At 43.0% G+C, this 19,598-nt stretch overlaps 1 protein-coding gene and 1 non-coding gene across 2 annotated transcripts; both read left to right on the top strand.

The window, feature by feature from the left end:
• The first annotated feature begins 1,023 nt into the window (after positions 1–1,023).
• Positions 1,024–1,130, top strand: LOC130032283 (U6 spliceosomal RNA). Its single transcript, XR_008793820.1, has one exon. It is a non-coding gene; the product is annotated as a U6 spliceosomal RNA (small nuclear RNA).
• A 17,784-nt stretch (positions 1,131–18,914) lies between these two features.
• LOC130031931 (small integral membrane protein 8-like) lies at positions 18,915–19,262 on the top strand. The gene has a single exon (XM_056123492.1). The coding sequence runs from the start codon at positions 18,966–18,968 to the stop codon at positions 19,260–19,262; it is 297 nt and encodes a 98-aa protein (XP_055979467.1). The 5' UTR covers positions 18,915–18,965.
• The last annotated feature ends 336 nt before the right edge of the window (positions 19,263–19,598 follow it).

Below are 19,598 nucleotides of genomic sequence, written 5' to 3'. Positions count from 1 at the left end.
TGACCTCCCAATAACAACAACAATAAATAGACCCAAAGTCTCACTCAAGCTTTGCCAATATCATAATGCCTTATAGACAAACCACATCTTAGATGGGGTGGGAGTAGTTACCCAAAAGACTTGGGAGTTTTCAAGTCAGAGAGTTTCAAGTCAGGGAGTTTTCAAGTTTTCAAGTACATTGGGTGGTGCACTTGCCTTGCATGCAGACCACCTCGTTCTATATCTGGCATCCCACATGGTCTCTAGAACCCATAAGGTCTGATTCCTGAGTTTAAGACCAGAAATAACCCCTGAGCACCACCAGGTGTGGTCCAAAAAACGGGGAGAAGAAAAAAAATTTAGAGTTTCTTTCTTGCTCCCTTTAGGGACTATCAGATAAAGGAATTCTGATCAGTAGATTCAAATATGCTTTCATTAAATCTGGACATTTAGAGATAATAAATTATGAGAATGTAAAGAATTAAGATAGGAAGCTAGGCTACAATGGCAAGACAGTAGAGCTACTTTTATTATTGTAATCAGAGTATTCTTTTGAGGAGGTGACATTTGAGCTAAGACTTAATAATAAGGAAGAGCCAGCTGTGTGCAAATGCCTGGCAAAGCACTCCTAGCTATCGGATTAGCAAATATAAAGCCCCTCAGCAGGAAGAAACCTGAAGAGTTCAAGAATAGCAAGGTGCCAATGAGAGAGACAGAGACAGAGACAGAGACAGAGACAGAGAGAGTCAATGATAGAGGAAATGAGATCCAGAAGTAGAGGTCATGGTAAGGGATTTTTTAAATTTTATTCTATAGATTAAAAAAAAAACAGGTTGACAACTTAAAAGAAAAATAATAAACTGAGGCCTGAATAATAGTTCAGCGGATAGGTACTCACCTTGCACGCAGTCAACTAGGGTTTGATCCAGGGGACCTATATAGTCCCTCAAGTCCCACCAAGAAAGATCCCTAAGCGCAAAGCCATGAGTAACCCCTGAGCACTGTCATATGTGGCCCCCAGGAAAAAAAAAAAGCTGATTTGTAGTGCTCACTTTGGCAGCACATATACTAAAATTGGAACGATACAGAGAAGATTAGCATGGCTCCTGCACAAGGATGACACGCAAATTCATGAAGCGTTCCATATTTTTATAAATAAATATACAGTCCTCCCATTGTTCATCGATTTGCTCGAGCAGGCCCAGTAACATCTCCATCGTGAGACTTGTTGTTACTGTGTTTGGCATATTGAATACGTCACGGGTAGCTTGCCAGGCTCTGATAAATAAATATAAGAAGAAAAAATAAATAAAATTATGGAAAAAAAAAAGTAAGGTGGAGTTCTTGCCCAATTCAATCAGCTAATCGGTGGCTGAATAAATAGCAGTACTCTTACATAAAAATAAATAAGTAGATAAAATGAAGGTGACTTGTAGCTTTTAGTCTGAACAATTAAAGTAATGGTGATGTACTTTCAGATGGATAGCAATGAAACATACATAATAAAGCAAAGAAGACAAAAACATTATTTTGGACATAAAAATGTCTCTTTGACATCCAGGTGGAAATATCAGATGAGCAGTTAGACTTCCAAATTTGAAGCACTTGACACACAACAGAACTGGTGAGAGAAATGTGGGTGACATCATTAAAATCCACAATACTAATAGGATTATCTAAAGAATATAAATTAAACTGAGTCCTGAGGTAATTTAACATTTATAAGTTAAGAGGACCAGTAAAGTAATAGAGAAACCAGAAGAGAGTGAGATCTCAAAAAACAAGTAAAAAACTTGGGGACATGAGTGGAGAGAAGTGGACTCGGTGAAGATACTGGAATGCCTGAAACCCAGTCATGAATAACTTTATAATCCATGGAGACTAATTTTAAAATAAATTTTAAAAAATAAAATAAAAACTAAGTAGAGGGGCTGGAGAAATATATGGTGGGTCGTGCATCATCAAACATAACCTCTGATAGCAGCTGGTGTGGCCCAAAACTCAAATCAAGGGGTCGGAGAGATAGTACAGCAGGTAAGACCTTGCCTTGCACACAGCTGACCCGGTTTGAATCTCCAGCATCCCATATGGTTCCTGCCCATCTCCTTGGCACTACCAGGAGTGAGTCCCAAGAGCAGAACCAGGAGTAACCCCTGAGCATCTCCGTGTGTGTGTGTGTGTGCATGTAAACACAAAAAAGGGGGCAAGAGCACTCTATCTCTCCCGCCACCCGCGTTCGGTATTCTTGGGCCGCTTCCCCCACCCATGACGGACGGGCAAGGGAAGGAAGGATCAGAGGCCAAGTTGGTTGGTGTCAGTTGCAGTTTATTCCTCTCTCCATTCTCCTCTGATTCTCCTCCTGCTTCTTCCTTCCCCATGCTACTTCATTCTCCTCCTCGATCCCCCTTCATTCTCCTTCTGGCTCTGGAATCTGGATCCCCCAGCCCACTCTTACAGTCTAGTTAAATCCCAAAACCATGAGGGGGTTGGGGTTTACACATAGGTATGGTCACAATCAATAGGGTTAAAGTTCTTTCCCTTGGAGAAAGCCGCTTCTAGGACAGATTCTCATTTAGCAAGTCAAGCCACCCTAGAGCGTAATCCCATTGGTGTGTTTCTCTTTTCCTTGTCCAACAAACATATAAGTATTCATAATATTAATCATTTTATATGGACACAGTATGAGATACATTAAGCTTATAGAATTGCTCTCCTGGGGTCATCTCAATCTCAGACTACAGTGCTCAGGCCAGATTTAGTTTTTCCTATCGCTAGCAGGGTCCTAGTCTTGTAGTTACTTTTGGATCATGATAGCATCTGTCCATGATCAAGCTCTTAACTTATAGTTAAGAATCGTGGCGCTTTGGCCTGGCCCATTTTGATGCCAGGGTAGTTCATAGCTTGCCCTGGGTCCATTCAGTCCCTCGTGGGGACCCTGCTTTTGGGGTGCTAGGAACTAAGGGCAACTGAGACTTAAGTCAAGAAAGCAGATGCCCGGGAGTGAATGATATTCAAAGTCAATTAAATCCTAAGTTACAAAAGCATAACTGTCTTCCTGTCTCTATACAAAAAGGACAATGCTTTAAAGTAAAATATTCAAAAGATATAAGGAGAGGAGAAAGGTAATATTAGCTTAGGATACAAGTTCAGTGTCCTAGAAGGATCTGACCATACAAATTAACAGAGTCTGATTAGGAGGAAAAGCTGATTAACTGATTGGGAAAGAGAGTATAGAGAAGTGGTTACAGATAAACAAAGGAATGGGAGTGACTCAGGAGCACTGTGATGGGTGGGGGTGTAACCTGATAAACCTAAGCTCCTTGTGGCAAGGGAGAAAGGACAAATCAATTGTTATCCCACAGTGTGTGTCAATCACTCTAGTTCCCTCTTACATGTTTGTTTGTTTTGGGGGTTGACTCCCTGCAGTTCTCAGGACCTACTCTTGACTCTGTGCTCAGGACTGACCACTGGTAGTACTCAGAGACCATATGTGCTGCCAGGGATTCTAACAGGGGCCAGCCACGTGTGTCCAGCTCTATTATTTTTAAATTATATAATTTTAAACTTCCTTAGAATTCTAATAAGAAAATGGAACAAATGAGACAATGTTATGATAAAGAAAACAAAACAAACAATTCAACAGTTAAGCAATAGATTTAGAATAATAATTATCATACTTTCCCAATAAACAAGATACTGTCACTCATTTATCTTTAAATATTTTAGAGAATATTTGTCCACATTAGTGGTTTTTTAAATTCTCGGTTGCAATAGATATATATTTAAATAAAATGTTTGCAGCTCAAATACATTCAAAATTGTTCATTTCAATATTAACCAACCTTGTAAAAATATTTTGGAGGACAGCTGCATCCATTTCAAATCTATGATTCTTTTCTGATTCTTCTCTCTCTTCTCTTTCCCATCTAACCTCTTTAGATATGGCTCAAGGTAAAATTTATCTTCCTGGTATATTTTGTCCACCGTTCCTTGGGCAAGATCTGTACCCTCAGGGTCAGGTCCCAGCTCTCCTAAAGAGAAAGATCCTGTCCTTACAGATGGGTCTTTGGGAAGCCACTTTTGGCTTCTTTATGGTGATCCTCATAGATTGTATCATCACTGCAGCAGCCCCAGTTCATTGAACCCTGCAGCCATAGAATTGCACCTTTTCAGAAAACCCCCAGGTGGAGGCTGCAACTGACTGAAACTGACTGAAACTGACTAGACGGAAGGAAATGCTACAGTGTTTTAAAGAGAGCAGGAACAAAGAGTACTGGATTGGATCCCCAAACAACACCTGTGGTCTCCCGCAGGGCCAGGAGTAAATTTGAGCACAGCCTGACTCAGGGTGTGGACGAAAAACGAAACAAAATAACATTGGCAGCACTCTTGGAATATAAGTGATCAGCCTAAGGTCCTATTGCTAATAAAAGGAGGAACCTAAGAACCTTTTAATGACTGATTTCGTGCATTTTGTTGTCTAAAGTAACCGAGAAAGGTTTTGGTTTGGGGTTTGGTTTTTGTTTGTTTTTGCTTTTAGAGTCACACTCAGCCATATTCAGGCTTTACTCCTGACTCAGCTCCTCTGGAGTTGCTCCTGAGTATATGTGATGGAGGGAATTGAACCCCGGCTGGTTGCCTACAAGGCAAATATCCTACCCGCTCTACTCTCTTCAGCCCGGAAAGTACATTTTTGAGTGAAGTGGATCAAGTTTAAATTTTAAAATTGTGGTAAAATGCACATAACAAAATATTACTACCGTGACCCTGAGCATTACACCATAATACTCAGGGAATACACCTGGTTCTGTGCTCAGGAGTCATTCCCTGCAGTGCTTGGTGGGCAAGACCTAGTCAGGAAATGCAAAGCAGGCACCCAGCCTACAGAGCCCTCCCTCAGGCAGATCTGAACTGGTTAGCTTCCAGTTTGGTGGTGTTAAATACTTGAACCTTTACTGGAAAGCAATCTCCAGAACTTTTCATATGCAAAGTTGTAGCTAGCTCTTTAAACAATAGTTCTGCTTTTCTTCCTCCCTGGCATTCACACTTCTCTACCACTGATTATGTTAGATGCCTTATAAAGTGAACTGATTATGTTTATACTTTTGTGACTGGTTCATTTTTACTCAGCATAATGTCTTCAAGAGACTGGAGAGATAGTACAAGAGTTCTGGTGCTTGTCTTGATTGCAGCTGACCCAGATTTGGTCTCTTATACCTCATTGTTCCTCCTACATTATGAGTAGCACAGCTCAGGAGTAAGATATAAGCACTGCAGGTTGTGGCCCCAAATCCCCAAGTATAGTATGCTATTCAATGTTTTTTACTATTTACATGGATATGGGGCTGGAGCGATAGCACAGCGGTAGGGCATTTGCCTTGAACGCAGCCAACATGGCCAACCCCAGTTCGATTCCTCCGCCCCTCTCGGAAAACCAGGCCAGCTACCGAGAGTATCTCGCCCGCACGGCAGAGCCTGGCAAGCTACCCGTGATGTATTCGATATGCCAAACACAGTAACAACAAAGTCTCCAAAGTCTCCAATGGAGACGTTACTGGGCCCGCTTGAGCAAATCGATGAACAACGGGAGGACAGTTACAGTGACATAGATATGTATAACCAATATATTCATTTTTAGAACATTTGTTTCATATTTTTAGAACATTAACTATCATTCTCCTATCAGTCCGGACCTCAGCCTTAAGCAACCACTAATCAATTTTTTTTTTTTTTTTTGCTTTTTGGGTCACACCCAGTGATGCTCAGGGGTTACTCCTGGCTCTGCACTCAGGAATTACTGGCTGTGTTTAGGGGACAGTATGGCATGCTGGGAATCGAACTCAGGTTGGCCACATCCAAGGCAAACCCCCTACCTTCTGTGCTATTGCTCCAGCCCCTCAAATTTCTATCTTTCTAGATTTCCCAATTCTTGAAATTTCACATCATTGTAATCATACAATGTGTTCTATGTGAATGTCTTCCTTCACTTACCATACTCATTTCAGGTTCAACCTCATTATAACTTGGATCAATACTTCATTAGTTTTTGGTGTTTTTTTGGGTCACACCTGTTGAGTCTTAGGGGTTACTCCTGGTTCTGCACTCAAGAATCACTCCTGGCAATGTTTGGGGAACCATATGGGATGGTGGGGAAGTGAAAGACAAGCACCCTACTGGCTGTACTATCTCTCTGGCCCCGTTTCATTACTTTTTATGACTGAATAATTTTCTTTTGCATCAATATACCAGGAGATAGCTATATTCTTACTGCTTTGAGTTAAATCAAATAATGTTACACTTTCCACATAAACTGAACAGTAAACATTTGCAAAACCCCCAATTTATTATTTCTCCATAAACTTCAAATAGATATTAGTTAACAGAATTGCAGAGAAGAATAACATCAAGGAGGTAAGTCATGCAGGCAAACTTTGGCAGAGAGAAAAACATTGAGAACAATGAGAGTCACAGACCTGACAAGTCAAAACACTCCTTTTGTATCCTGACCTGAATAGCGAAGCAGTCTGAAGACACAGCAGGCACCCTCCCGAGAACTCCTGGGATTAAAAAGATAATACACCTGGTAGGACCTTGTTTGCCTCTCACACTATCAACCCCGATTCAATTCCAGGCATCCCATTTGGTTCCCTGATCTTTGCCAGGAGTGATTCCAGAGTGCTGAGTCAAAATTAACCCGTGAGCATCTCTGGGTGTGGTTCGAAATGCAAACATAATGAATTTTTAAAAAATTAAAAAATGAAAAGAATCCAGGTAGAGAGATATACGGGTTAAAATGCTTATCTTGCACACAGCAAACCCAGATTTGATTCCTAGTACCTCTAGGAGTGATTCCTGAGCACAGTAGGCGGGGTGGCCCCAAAATTTGGAACCTCATATTTTCTGCTAGACATTTGTTGGTTATCTTCTTCATTTTCCTCTTTTCCTTTTTTGGTTTATGGGCTGCACTTGACACTGCTCTGGGCGTATTCCTGGCTTTGTGCTCATGACATTCCTGGTAGTGCTCAGGAAACCATATTGAAATCAATATGGGCATTGAAATCAGGCCGGTCCCGTGGAAGGCAAGTTCCCTACCCCTGTACTATCTCTCCAGTCCACATCCTCTTCATTTTCTATTGCTCTGATCTTGGTTATCTGCGTGTGTGATAAATCTAAAATTGGTGCTTTTAGGAACAAAGTAAATAGTCAAATTTTGTATAGTTTGTTCAAAAAAACATAACAAAGTCTTAACAAAGCAGATTAAAAATTTTATGGGCATATTGGCTTCCACAAGGGAAATCTATGTCATCCAGAAACACTCAATTGGTCCATAAAATTGATTCTTCTGTCTTTTTTTGCCACTGTTACCAGGTCCCTATAGTCAAGTTCTTTTTTTTTTTTTCTTTTTGGGTCACACTTGGCAATGCACAGGAGTTACTCCTGACTCTGCACTCAGGAATTACTCCTGGTGGTGCTTGGGAGACCAAATGGGATGCTGGGAATTGACCCGGGTCAGCCGCATGCAAGGCAAACACCCTACCCTCTGTACCAGTTCTCCAGCCCCCTTACAGTCAAGTTCTCGATGTCATGAGATAATATTATTTGTGTGAACTTGTCTTCACCATGATACCCAAATGTTTGTCCAAATACTGTACTGGATTTTTTTTTTTTTTGGCTTTTTGGGTCACATATTCAGGGGTTACTCCTGGCTCTGCACTGAGGAATCACTCCTGGCAGTGCTCTGGGGACCATATGGGATGCTAGGGCTCGAACCCAGGTCAGCCGCATGCATAACAAAAGCCCTGCTATCACTCCTGCTCCTGTGCTGGATAATTTGTGGTTTCTTTTGGATGAGAGTAACACTTAAATCAGTGGACTATGAGTAAGCAGATTGCGCTCCAAAATGTGGGCTTCATTCAATTAGTGGGAAAAGACTGACACTATCCAAGAAAGAAGGAATTCTGACAGTCAACAACAACTTCTTAGTACTTAAACTGAAATTGGCTGTGCCTTGGGTTTGTATTTGGCCAACCCAGCCTGCAGATTTGGGATTTGCTAGTCTCCAAAATTGTGGGAGCCAATTCCTTAAAATCTATCTGTCTCACTTTTTTCCTGGCTCTGGCTCTCTGCCTCTCTCCCTCAAGAACCTCAATAATACAAGTAACAAGTAGCCAGTGATGATTGTCCAAAGGAAGAACAGGCCATATTAATTTTCTGCATCTTCTTGTGTTTTGGTTTGGGGGTTTTGATTTTTTGGGTCACACCCTGCGATGCTCAGAGATCTTCTGGCTCTACATTCATAAATTACTCCTGGCAGTGCTCAGGGGGACTATAGGAGATGCCAGGGATTGAACCTGGGTCAGCTGTGTGCAAGACAAATGCCCTACCCATTGTGCTATCACTCCAACCTCTCTCATTGTTTTTTGACTTATTTATTTTATATATTCCATGGTATTGATTATGCTCTGTGTGTGTGTGTGTGTGTGTGTGTGTGAGAGAGAGAGAGAGAGAGAGAGAGAGAGAGAGAGAAAGAGTAGGAGGGTGGATGTATGGGGGTGGGGAGGGAGCATACCTAGTGGTGTTCAGGACTTAGTCCTGACTCAATACTCAGGAATCATTCCTGACTGTGCTTAGGGGATCTGGGTTGGCTGATTGCAACCAACTGCTGTACTTTCTCTTTGGTCCTCTATGCTGTATTCCATGTTTTTCAACCAGGCCCCTTTTATGGGACATTTAGGTGATTTCCAGTTCTAGCTATTATAAGCAATATTACAGTAACTGTCCTTGTACACACATCTTTGCAAACATCTTAAATATTTCCTTAGATTAAATTCTTAGATGTAAAATTGTTGAAAAAGATTTTTTTTTTTTGCTTTTTGGGTCACACCTGGAGATGCACAAGGGTTACTCCTGGCTCTGTGCTCAGAAGTTACTCCTGGCAGTGCTCAGGGGTATATGGGATATGGGATGCTGGGAATCGAACCCGGTCAACCGTGTGCAAGGCAAACGCCCTACCCGCTGTGCTCTCTCTCCAGCCCCTGAAAAAGATTTTTGATACATGATGCCATATAGTTTTCCAGAAAGATATCAGCTTACATTTTCACTAACCGTCTCACTAGGTATAATATATATATTATATATAATATGAGAGCCCGGCAAGCTACCGAGAGTATTCGATATGCCAGACACAGTAACAACAAAGTCTCCAATGGAGACGTTACTGGGCCCGCTCGAGCAAATCGACGATCAACGGGAGGGCCTTTACCTTTACCTTTATATAAAAAGGTAAAGGCCCTCCCGTTGTTCGTCGATTTGCTCGAGCGGGCCCAGTAACGTCTCCATTGGAGACTTTGTTGTTACTGTGTCTGGCATATCGAATACGTCACGGGGAGCTTGCCAGGCTCTGCCGTGCGGGCGAGATACTCTCGGTAGCTTGCCGGGCTCTCCGAGAGGGGCGGAGGAATCGAACTCAGGTCGGCCATGTGGACTGCGTGCAAGGCAAACACCCTACCCGCTGTGCTATCGCTCTAGCCCCTGAAAAAGATTTTTGATACATAATGCCATATAATTTTCCAGAAAGATATCAGCTTACATTTTCACTAACCGTCTCACTAGGTATAATATATATTATATATAATATATATAATATATATATCTCACTAGGTATAATCTATATATATATATCCAGGTTGATGGTTCAAAGGTAAAAGGTAAAGGCCCTCCCGTTGATCATCGATTTGCTTGAGCGGGCCCAGTAACATCTCCATTGGAGACTTTGTTGTTACTGTGTTTGGCATATCAAATACTCTCGGTAGCTTGCCGGGCTCTCCGAGAGGGGCAGAGGAATCAAACTCGGGTCAGCCATGTTGGCTGCGTGTGAGGCAAACGCCCTACCGCTGTGCTATCGCTCCATCCCTCAATGGAGCGATAGCACAGCGGTAGGGCGTTTGCCTTGCATGCAGCCAACATGGCCGACCCGAGTTCGATGGTTCAAAGGGACTTACTAAAACATATATATATATATATATATCCAGGTTGATATATATATATACATATATATCTATATATATATATCCAGGTTGATATATATACATATATACATATATATACATATATACAGCGGGTAGGGTGTTTGCCTTGCACGCAGTCCACATGGCCGACCCGAGTTCGATTCCTCCGCCCCTCTCGGAGAGCCCGGCAAGCTACCGAGAGTATCTCGCCCGCAGGGCAGAGCCTGGCAAGCTCCCCGTGACGTATTCGATATGCCAGACACAGTAACAACAAAGTCTCCAATGGAGACGTTACTGGGCCCCGCTCGAGCAAATCGACAAACAACGGGAGGGCCTTTACCTTTGGGCCGGAGCGATAGCACAGCGGTAGGGCGTTCGCCTTACAAGCGGCCAACATGGCCGACCCGAGTTCGACTCCTCCGCCCCTCTCGGAGAGCCCGGCAAGCTACCGAGAGTATTCGATATGCCAGACACAGTAACAACAAAGTCTCCAATGGAGACGTTACTGGGCCCGCTCGAGCAAATCGACAATCAACGGGAGGGCCTTTACCTTTACCTTTATACATATATACACATAAATATATATCCAGGTTGATGGTTCAAAGGAACTTACTAAAACAAACAAAAAATATTGGGGGTGGAAGTTTTGGGCCACACCTGGTGATTGATCATTAGAGTTTACTCCTGGAAGGCTCGGGGGACCATATGAAATGCTGAGGATCTAACCGCGGGATGGCTGCATGAAAGGAAAATGTCCTGCTGGCTGTACTAATGTTCTGCCCCCCCAAACAAACTCTTTACTTAGCAAATGATAACACCACATTGTTCAGTCATTTTTTAAAAATTTTTATTAGTGAAACACCATGAGGTACAGTTGTAGACTTACAAATTTTGTGCTTGGGTTTCAGTTATACAATGATCCAGTACCCATCCCTCCACTAGTGCCCATTCTCCATCATTTACATGTTTTAAAAAATTTTTTGTTAGTGAAACACCATGAGGTACAATTGTAGATTTACAACTTTTTGTGCTTGGGTTTCAATTGTACAATGATAAAACACCTATCCCTCCACCAGTGCTCATTTTCCACCACCACGGGTCCCAGTATCCCTCCCACCCCCATCCCCCCACAGTCAGTTTTTAAAGCCTCAAACCACTTCCCAGGCCAGTAAATAGTACATTGCCTACCTCCTGAAGACCCATGAGTATTTCCTTATAGATTATAAAGCCCCACATAAGGACTGACTTCTAGCTGAGTTTTATTGCTAAAAAAGTCTGTTGGACAAAATAACTTCTTACTGCTCACTTCAATTATTTTATTTATTTAAAGCTGAGCTCTTTAAAACATGACTTGGAAGGCCAGAGTGATAGCACAATTGGTAGGGTGCTTACCTTGTATGCAGCCAACCCAGGTTCAATCCGTGGCACTAAGTGTGGTCCTCTGAACCAATCAGGATTGGTCTCTGATCTCAGAGCTAGAAATCACTCCTGAGCACAGCTGGGTGTGGTGCTAAATTTGAAGAGGCCATGGAGATGTAGAGACAGTATAAGGATTGTGGTGCTTATCTTACATCCAGTCAACTGGGCACTACATATGGCCTTTTGAGAATCTCAAAGAATGACTTCTGACCACAGAGCAAGGAGGAGCCCCTGAGCACTGCTGGGTTTTGCCTAAGTGCACCCCCACTACCAAAAAATTAAAGCACCCCCACTACCAAAAAATAAAAGCACCCACCTATAATATTACTATCACTATCACTATTACCCCCGTTGTCCCCGTTTATAGATTTGCTCAAGCGGGCACCAGTAATGTCTCCATTCATCCCTGTCACGTGCTAGTATAGCCCGATGGCATGTTGGGGGCTCTTTCAGGGTCAGGGAATGAGGATCATCATTGTTACTGTTTTTGGCATATTGAGTATGCCACAGGTAGCTTGCCAGGCTCTGCCGTGTGGGCAGGATACTTTCGGTAGCTTGCTGGGCTCTCAGAGAGCAATAGAGGCTTTTGGGGCAGACTCTAATCACCTTTACAGGTGTTCCCAGTTAGGCATATATGTGGGTAGGAGACTCTTGGTAGCCTGCTGGGTTCTCTGAGAGTGAGAACTAGACAATAAGAGGTCGTGTGGCCGCATTTGTGGCCGCACACTTCTGGGAGCTTGATTTTATCATCTTGGCCATTGATGGGGTTACACGGCAGTTGGTGGGTGTAACTGTCTAGCTACTGGAAGATGGGGGATCTGGATGGAGGAGGCCCAGTCCTGAACTCTTCAAGAAGGAGCCCTATAACATAGTGGGCTAAAATGTTATCATTTCAACATGTGATCAAAAAAAAATTTTTTTTGAGTCAGGAGTAAGACATGCTCAGGGCATACTCCTGGCTCTGTGCCCAGGGATCACTCCTGGTGGGGCTCTGTGGTGCCCCGGATCAAACCCAGGTCCACCACATGCAAGACAAGCAATCTACTTACTGTATCATCACTCCCCCCAGCCCAAATATATAATCAATTAAAAAATTGGGGGGGGAGACCCAGAGGGAGGCAGGTGAAGCACCTCCCCGCCCGAATGGAGCCAGCCCCAGCAGCCAAAAACCCCCAGAACTCTACCGCTGCAATGCTCACAGCCACTCTCCACATGCTTGGAGGAGCCTCACTCATAACTGAATCTGCAGAAAAACCCAGATACAGGACCTGTGACTGAAAACTCTAGGTTCAATAGAACCAGGAATGGGTAGCCTCCCCCATTTCCCCCTATTTTTGGTAGCTTAGCAGTCACACCAACAAGCAACTGCTGGTGCCATATGTTATTAACACCCATGATCCAGAGACTCAATCTCTCAGAAGAGGGCTGAACTTCACCCTGAGTGAATCTATTCCTGGACATCTTATACTTTACACCACTAATATTCCAAGAGAAGCATAGCACATTTGATGGGGTTTAAAGTAGAAGGCAACCAATTTTAGGGGGAAAATATATTTGTACAGAGAAATATGACAAAGGTTAAAGCCTTGCTTTGCACATGGCCAACCCTGGTTCAATCCCCAGTGCCACAGTCTCCATGTCACTACTAGAACTAAGCCCTAACATTGCTGGGTATGGCTCCAAACCCAAATACTTATTTTTAATACTAAAATTATTAACAAATAGATTACTTTTTAAGCACTGTAGCCCTGTCCTCCCATTGTTCATCCATTTGCTCTAGCAGACCCAGTAATGTCTTCATTGTGAGACTTGTCACTGTGTTTGGAATATCGTATATGTCATGAGTAGCTTGCCAGGCTTTGACGTGTGGGCGAGATACTCTCAGAAGGTTGCCAGACTCTCTGAGAGGGGCGGAGGAATCAAACTCGGGTCGGCCAGGTCGACCGCGTGCAAGGCAAATGCCCTACCCGCTGTGCTATCACTCCAGCCCTTAAAAGCCACCAAAATGCCATTTTACATACATTACAGTATCTGCTGTTAAAAAATAGTAGTTGGGGGCTGGAGCAATAGCACAGCAGGTAGGGGTTTGTCTTGCACATGGCCAACCTGGGTTTGATTCCCAGCATCCCTGAGAACCGCAGGAGTAATTCCTGAATACAGAGATAGGAGTAATCCCTGTGCATCGCGGGATGTGACCCAAAAAAAGTAAAACAAAACAAAAAAAAACACAAAAAAATAGTAATTGTTGGTATGGGTTTGAAGAAATCAGAACTCATGTGCATTACTGGTAAGAATGAAAATGACATAATTATTGCAGAAAAAGGTATGAAAATTTCTCTAAAAATTGAATAGTTATGTGACCTACCATGTCTACTTTGGGTTATATCTGTGAAAGTAGAAAATCAGTTACTTGAACAGTTATCTGTCTACCTAATTCATAGCAGCATTATTCATAATTGCCAAAAGCTGGAAGTGACTCAAGAGCTCATTGATAGCAGAATGGATAAGGTAATGGATAAGATGTAAGATATCATATGATAGACTACTATTCATCCTTTAAGAGAAAGAAAATTTTGACAATAAATCATAGACGAGCCTTAATTAAACCAATCACAAAAGGACAAATGTGTATGATTCCATTTATAGACGGTATCCACAATGGGGAGTGTGTGGGTCTATTTTAATTCCTGGCACCACTGGGTATAATTCTGGAGGCCCCAAGCACCACCAGGTGTGACCCTGGTGGTTCCCTGTACAGCAGGGCATGAACAGAACCAAGTCCTCTGACTCTCACATTTAACTGTCTGGCAAGGCTGGCCGAAAGTAACCAATTGTATTATCAGAAGTGACCCACTCCCTAGCTCCCTGAGCACAGCAGCTTGGGAATACCCCAAAATAATTTTTTTAATTTGCTGTTTGGTTTGGTTTGTTCTGGAGCAGCAACCAGCTATTCTCAAGGCTTACTCCTGGCTCTGCACTCAGGGATGACTCCTGACATCCTACCCCTGCACCCCTGGTTTCTCGAACAAGATGCTTTTTTTAATAAATAAATAAGTAAACAATTATTTACTTATTTTTGGTTTTGGGGTCACATCATGGGTTATTTCTGCACTCAGAAATAATCCCTGGTGATGCTCAGGGGACCATATAAGATGCTGGGTATCGAACCCAAGTCTGCTGTGTGCAAGGCAAGTGCCCTACCCTCTGCATTATCTTCTGGCCCTCAAGCAAGATGTTTTAAATGCCAACACATCAGTTCTTTCTCTACATCAGTGTATTTTTTTTTTTAAGTTTTGGGTCACCTCGTGATGCACAGGGCTTACTTCTGCTCTGCACTCAGTGATCACTCCTGGCATCCTGGCAGTGCTTGGGGAACAAATGGATGCTGGGGATCACACATGGGTCAGTTTCAAGGCAAGTACCCTACCTTCTGTACTATCTGGCTCCCATCACTGTACTTTAGAGGGCAGGTGCTGGGCTACACCCACCAGTGTTTAGGAGTCATTCCTGGCCCTGTGCTCTTGGGTCACTTGTAGTAGTAAGAGACCACATATATGTTGCCAAGGATTAAATCAGCTTGATCACATGCAAGGCAAGTGCCTACCCTCCCATTTATCTCTCCAACCTTATTTTTTTTACGATAAAATGTAGTGATTTTGAAATGCATTTGTCTAAACTGCACAATTTAATGAGTTTTAATAAATATACAAACCTACGGGTGGGTGTTTATCACCCCACTAAGCTAGCATATGTTTCTATGAACTAGGAGAGTACCCTTTTACCCTTTTCCAGTCAATACCCTTTGATTTCTGTTACCATAGATTAGTTTTTTTTTTACCTGGTTTTCAACTTCATCTCAATGAATTCATTCATATGTACATTTTTGTCTGACCTTTTTGGCTCAGTGTAATATTTTAGATAGTCATATAAATAGCACAGCGGTAGGGCATTCGCCTTACACGCGGCCAACATGGCCGACCCGAGTTCGATTCCTCCGCCCCTCTCGGAGAGCCGGGCAAGCTACCGAGAGTATTCGATATGCCAGACACAGTAACAACAAAGTCTCCAATGGAGACGTTACTGGGCCCGCTCGAGCAAATCGACGATCAACGGGAGGGCCTTTACCTTTACCTTTATATAAATAGTTGGACTCCACGCCAGGCTGTGGGGTGGGTGAGAGCCCTCCCCACCCCAGGGGACCCAGCCCCAGCAGTCGATCTCCACTATCCTACCACCGTCACGCTCTAGGCTGCTTTCTGGACCAGCGGCCACTTTGCAGCTGCGTGACACTTTATAAGACATTTCCTACCCATTTTCCACAATTACGATACCATATCTGACGGGGTTCAGACAGTAGGCAACAAATCATAGAAATAAATATATAAATATGTGCCTCTCAGAGAGCCTGGCAAGCTACTGAGAGTATCCCACCCCCACGGGCAGAGCCTGGCAAGCTCCCCATGGCATATTTGATATGCCAAATACAGTAGCAACAACAGATCTCATTCCCCTGACCCTGAAAGAGCCTCCAATCATTGGGAAAAGACGAGTAAGGAGCGGCTGCTAAAATCTCAGTGCTGGGAGAAATAGAGACGTTACTGGCAACCGCTCGAGTAATTCCACGATCAACAGGATGACAGCGATACAGTGATACAGTGATATAAATAGTTGTTTGTAATTCTTTCTTTTTCTTTTTCTTGCATGTGTATTACACAGTTTTTTTATATTTGGAGTTTTTTTTGTTGGGGGGGGTGGAGTGGGGGGGATCATTATCGGGGGCCACACCTGATGGTGATCAGGATTAACTCCTGACAGTGCTGGGGATATGTGTAACTGAGTTTTGAACTGTGTTGGCTATGTACAGGTAAGTGCCTTAATCCCTGTACTATCTCTCCGACCCCCAGTTTGCTTATTCTTTCTTTTATTGATAGATATTTTGTTTTTGTTTTTGTTTAGGGGTTGGGGATTTTGTCACATCCTGCAATGCACAGAACTTACTCCTGGCTCTGTGCTCCTGATGGGGCTCAGAACATATGTGGCACCAGGGATCAAACTCAGGTTGGCACCCTACCCATTGTACTCTCCAGACCCATGTATTTGGACTGTTTGTACTTGTTAGCTCTTATTTCTAAAGCTGCTATAAATATTTAAGTCTAATTTTTATATGGACCTATATTTTGATTTCCATTCCCATTTGACTTGCTTAAATGAGATAGTAGTAAATTTGATGCAACAACTGAAAAAACAATGATATGTTTTCTCCCTTGTTTAATCTTGTCACTACCATGAGAACAATACATACCAGCTGGCTAGAAAGTCAGTCTCCAAGAGTCAGAAGGTAGAACGGTAGGCATGGTACTTGCTTTGAATGAGGCTGACCTGCTTTTGATTCCAGCACCCCACATGGCCTCCTTAGCACTGCCAGGAGTGATCCCTGAGCTCAACGCCAGAAGTAACTCCTCAGCACAGTGGGTGTGGACTAAAAACCAAACACCAAAGGAAAGAAAGAAAAACAAAAAGAAAACAAAAGAAAGAAAAAAAAAACAGGAGACTACAGGTGGAATGGATACACGTAACATCTGCTAGCCAGTTCTGAAGTAGTCAATCCCTAGCCAACTTTACAGGTTCATGAGTTCATGAAGAACAGATTTATGAAGTTCAAATAAATTAAATTAGCCCTGCCCAGGTGAATAAAATTGCCCAGGTGCTCTTGAAGTAATGACCAGATTTCTTTTTTTTAAGGAGGCACCAGAGAGATGGTACGGGGTAGGATTTGCCTTGCATGTGGCCATACCAACAGACATTGCCCAAAAACAAACAAACAAAAAGTAGCGGATTAAAAAAAAATAGGGGATGGAGAGATAGTACAGCAGGTAAGGTGCTTGCCTTGTAGGCGACTGACCCAACTTCAATCCCCAGCAACCTATGTGGTCACCTGAGACTGCCAGGAGTGATTCCTGAGTGTAGAGCCAGGAGTAACCCCTGAGCAGTTCCAGGTGTGACCTAAAAACAAACAACAAAAACAACAACAAAACTTGATTCCGGGGCTGGAGCAATAGCACAGCACACAGCGGGTAGGTGGTTTGCCTTGCATGCGGCCGACTCAGGTTCGATTCCCAGCATCCCATATGGTCCCCTGAGCACTACCAGGAGTAATTCCTGAGTGCATGAGCCAGGAATAACCCCTGTGCATTGCCAGGTGTGACCCAAAAAGCAAACAAAAAAAAAGTTGATTCCTCTGAATTACTGAGTTTGGGAGATGGTTTGTTATATAGAACTTTTGTGGCTGCATAACAAATTATCAGAACTGTAATGAATTAAAACAACACAATTGTATTATCTCATAGTTTCCGTGAGTAGAAAACTGGACATGGATTAGCTGTATCCTAGTTCTTATCAAGCTGGAATGAAGACATCATCCAGAACTTTGAGGGGGGGGTACTATGGTGCCACACTTGATGCTGTAGAAAACTCCAGGCCATGTTCAGAGGACCAGTGGTGCCAGGAAAAGAACCTGGTGCTCCAGCACGGAAAGCATGTGCTCCTTCGAATCAGCGATAACTTTGATCTCATCAGAGGCTCCGGGGCCTCTTCCAAGCTCACTATTAGCTAAACACAATTCCATCCAGTCATATGACTGAGACTCAGCTCTGAGAAGTTATCTACCACTTCCTGAACAGGTGTCCTTCCAAAACTTGCTGTTTGCTTCTTCAGGATCAACAGATTAGTATATCTAGTGCTTCAGATCTCCAATTTCTCTGGTTTCTGATCTCCAAGACTTTTTTTTTTTTAACAAGTCCAGCTGATTAGCTTAGACTCATCCAAGATTGTTTCTTTAATTTCCTGAAACTGACTAAAGTAGCCCAGGATATGGTTCATTGGCTGTGCATACCTTGCATGCATGAGGTCTGGGTTTGGTACCCAACATCTGAAAAAAAAAAAAACCCAAACTACCAGGGAAACCTTTTTTTGGGGGGTGGGAGGGACATACCTGGTGGTGCAAAGAACTTACTCCTGGCTCTGCTCTGTGGGATTACTCCTGGTGGGCTCTGGGACCCTTATGGGGTGCTGGGGATGGAACCTGGGTCAGTCACTCGCAAAACAGGCACCCCATCCTCTGTACTATCACTCCAACCACCAGAGAGATCTTATTAAATCCCCACAACATCCTCATATTTGCCATATAAGACAAACTGGAGAGTATCATGCATCTTATGCGTAATATGAAGAAACAATATGAAGAAGCAATAAAAATAAGGGAAAAATCAATGGCCAACATCAGCAGAATCTGAGAGCTGGTCTTACCATGGCAGGGAGATGGTGAGAGTGTGATTTAAAGAGGGGGACCTGAGACAGTGGTTGAGAAAAACTCAGGAGTGGAAGGTGTGGTGTCAGAATGTTGTGTCTATCAACAGTCCATCATCTATCAAAAGCCCTATCTTTAACAATCTTGTAAATCAAGGAAAACAAAAATTTAAGAAATACACTTAGGGGTACCAAGTGGGTCCGGTACCAGGCGGAGGTGACCTGGCATCAGGTAATAAATCATTAAACAACAAGATGTCTTCAGTACCGGAACCACCACCCTTTAAAAAGGAACCACCCAAAGAGAAAGACTTTCCAAACCCAGGCCTCAGAGGAGTCCACACAACCACTTTGTTTCGAGCTGTGAATCCAGAGCTCTTCATTAAGCCTAACAAACCTGTAATGGCTTTCGGATTGATAACTCTCTCACTCTGTGTGGCTTATATTGGCTATCTGCATGCAACACAAGAGAATAAAAAGGACCTCTATGAAGATATTGATAGCAAGGGGAACAGTTCTATGAGGAGGAGAACATCTAACTGGGATCAATAGTGTTGCTTGCTGCAGATGGAACTTGATGAAGAGCTCTGGAATCTCTGCCTTCCCAAGAGTGCAGTGGCGTGTTTCTGGTTCTGGAAAGTCTTGCCGAGGGAAGGGAAAAAGGAAATTGCTGCATCTAGGCCTCTGCACTGAATTTTGTCCCTTTCATAGCTGCAGCAATGCTCTTGTTCTTTTCCCACTGAAAGAGCTCCTCGATATTTATTTTCTGTGAGATTCTCTTGTAAGAGTGTCAGGTGAATGGATCTTTTTTTGGTTGTTAATTAGTAAGTTCTTTATGATAAAAGTTTAGAGCGTAAAAAAAATACACTTAGGAAGCTAGGGATCTAG

Source organism: Sorex fumeus, unplaced genomic scaffold (assembly GCF_029834395.1).
Source record: "Sorex fumeus unplaced genomic scaffold, SorFum_2.1 ptg000047l, whole genome shotgun sequence".
Classification (NCBI taxonomy): Eukaryota; Metazoa; Chordata; class Mammalia; order Eulipotyphla; family Soricidae; genus Sorex; species Sorex fumeus.
This window is presented reverse-complemented; position numbering and strand designations above follow the sequence as displayed.

Coding starts and splice junctions, on each gene's coding strand:
- LOC130031931 (XM_056123492.1), top strand. CDS start 18,966: ATGTCTTCAGTACCGGAACCACCACCCTTTAAAAAGGAACCACCCAAA.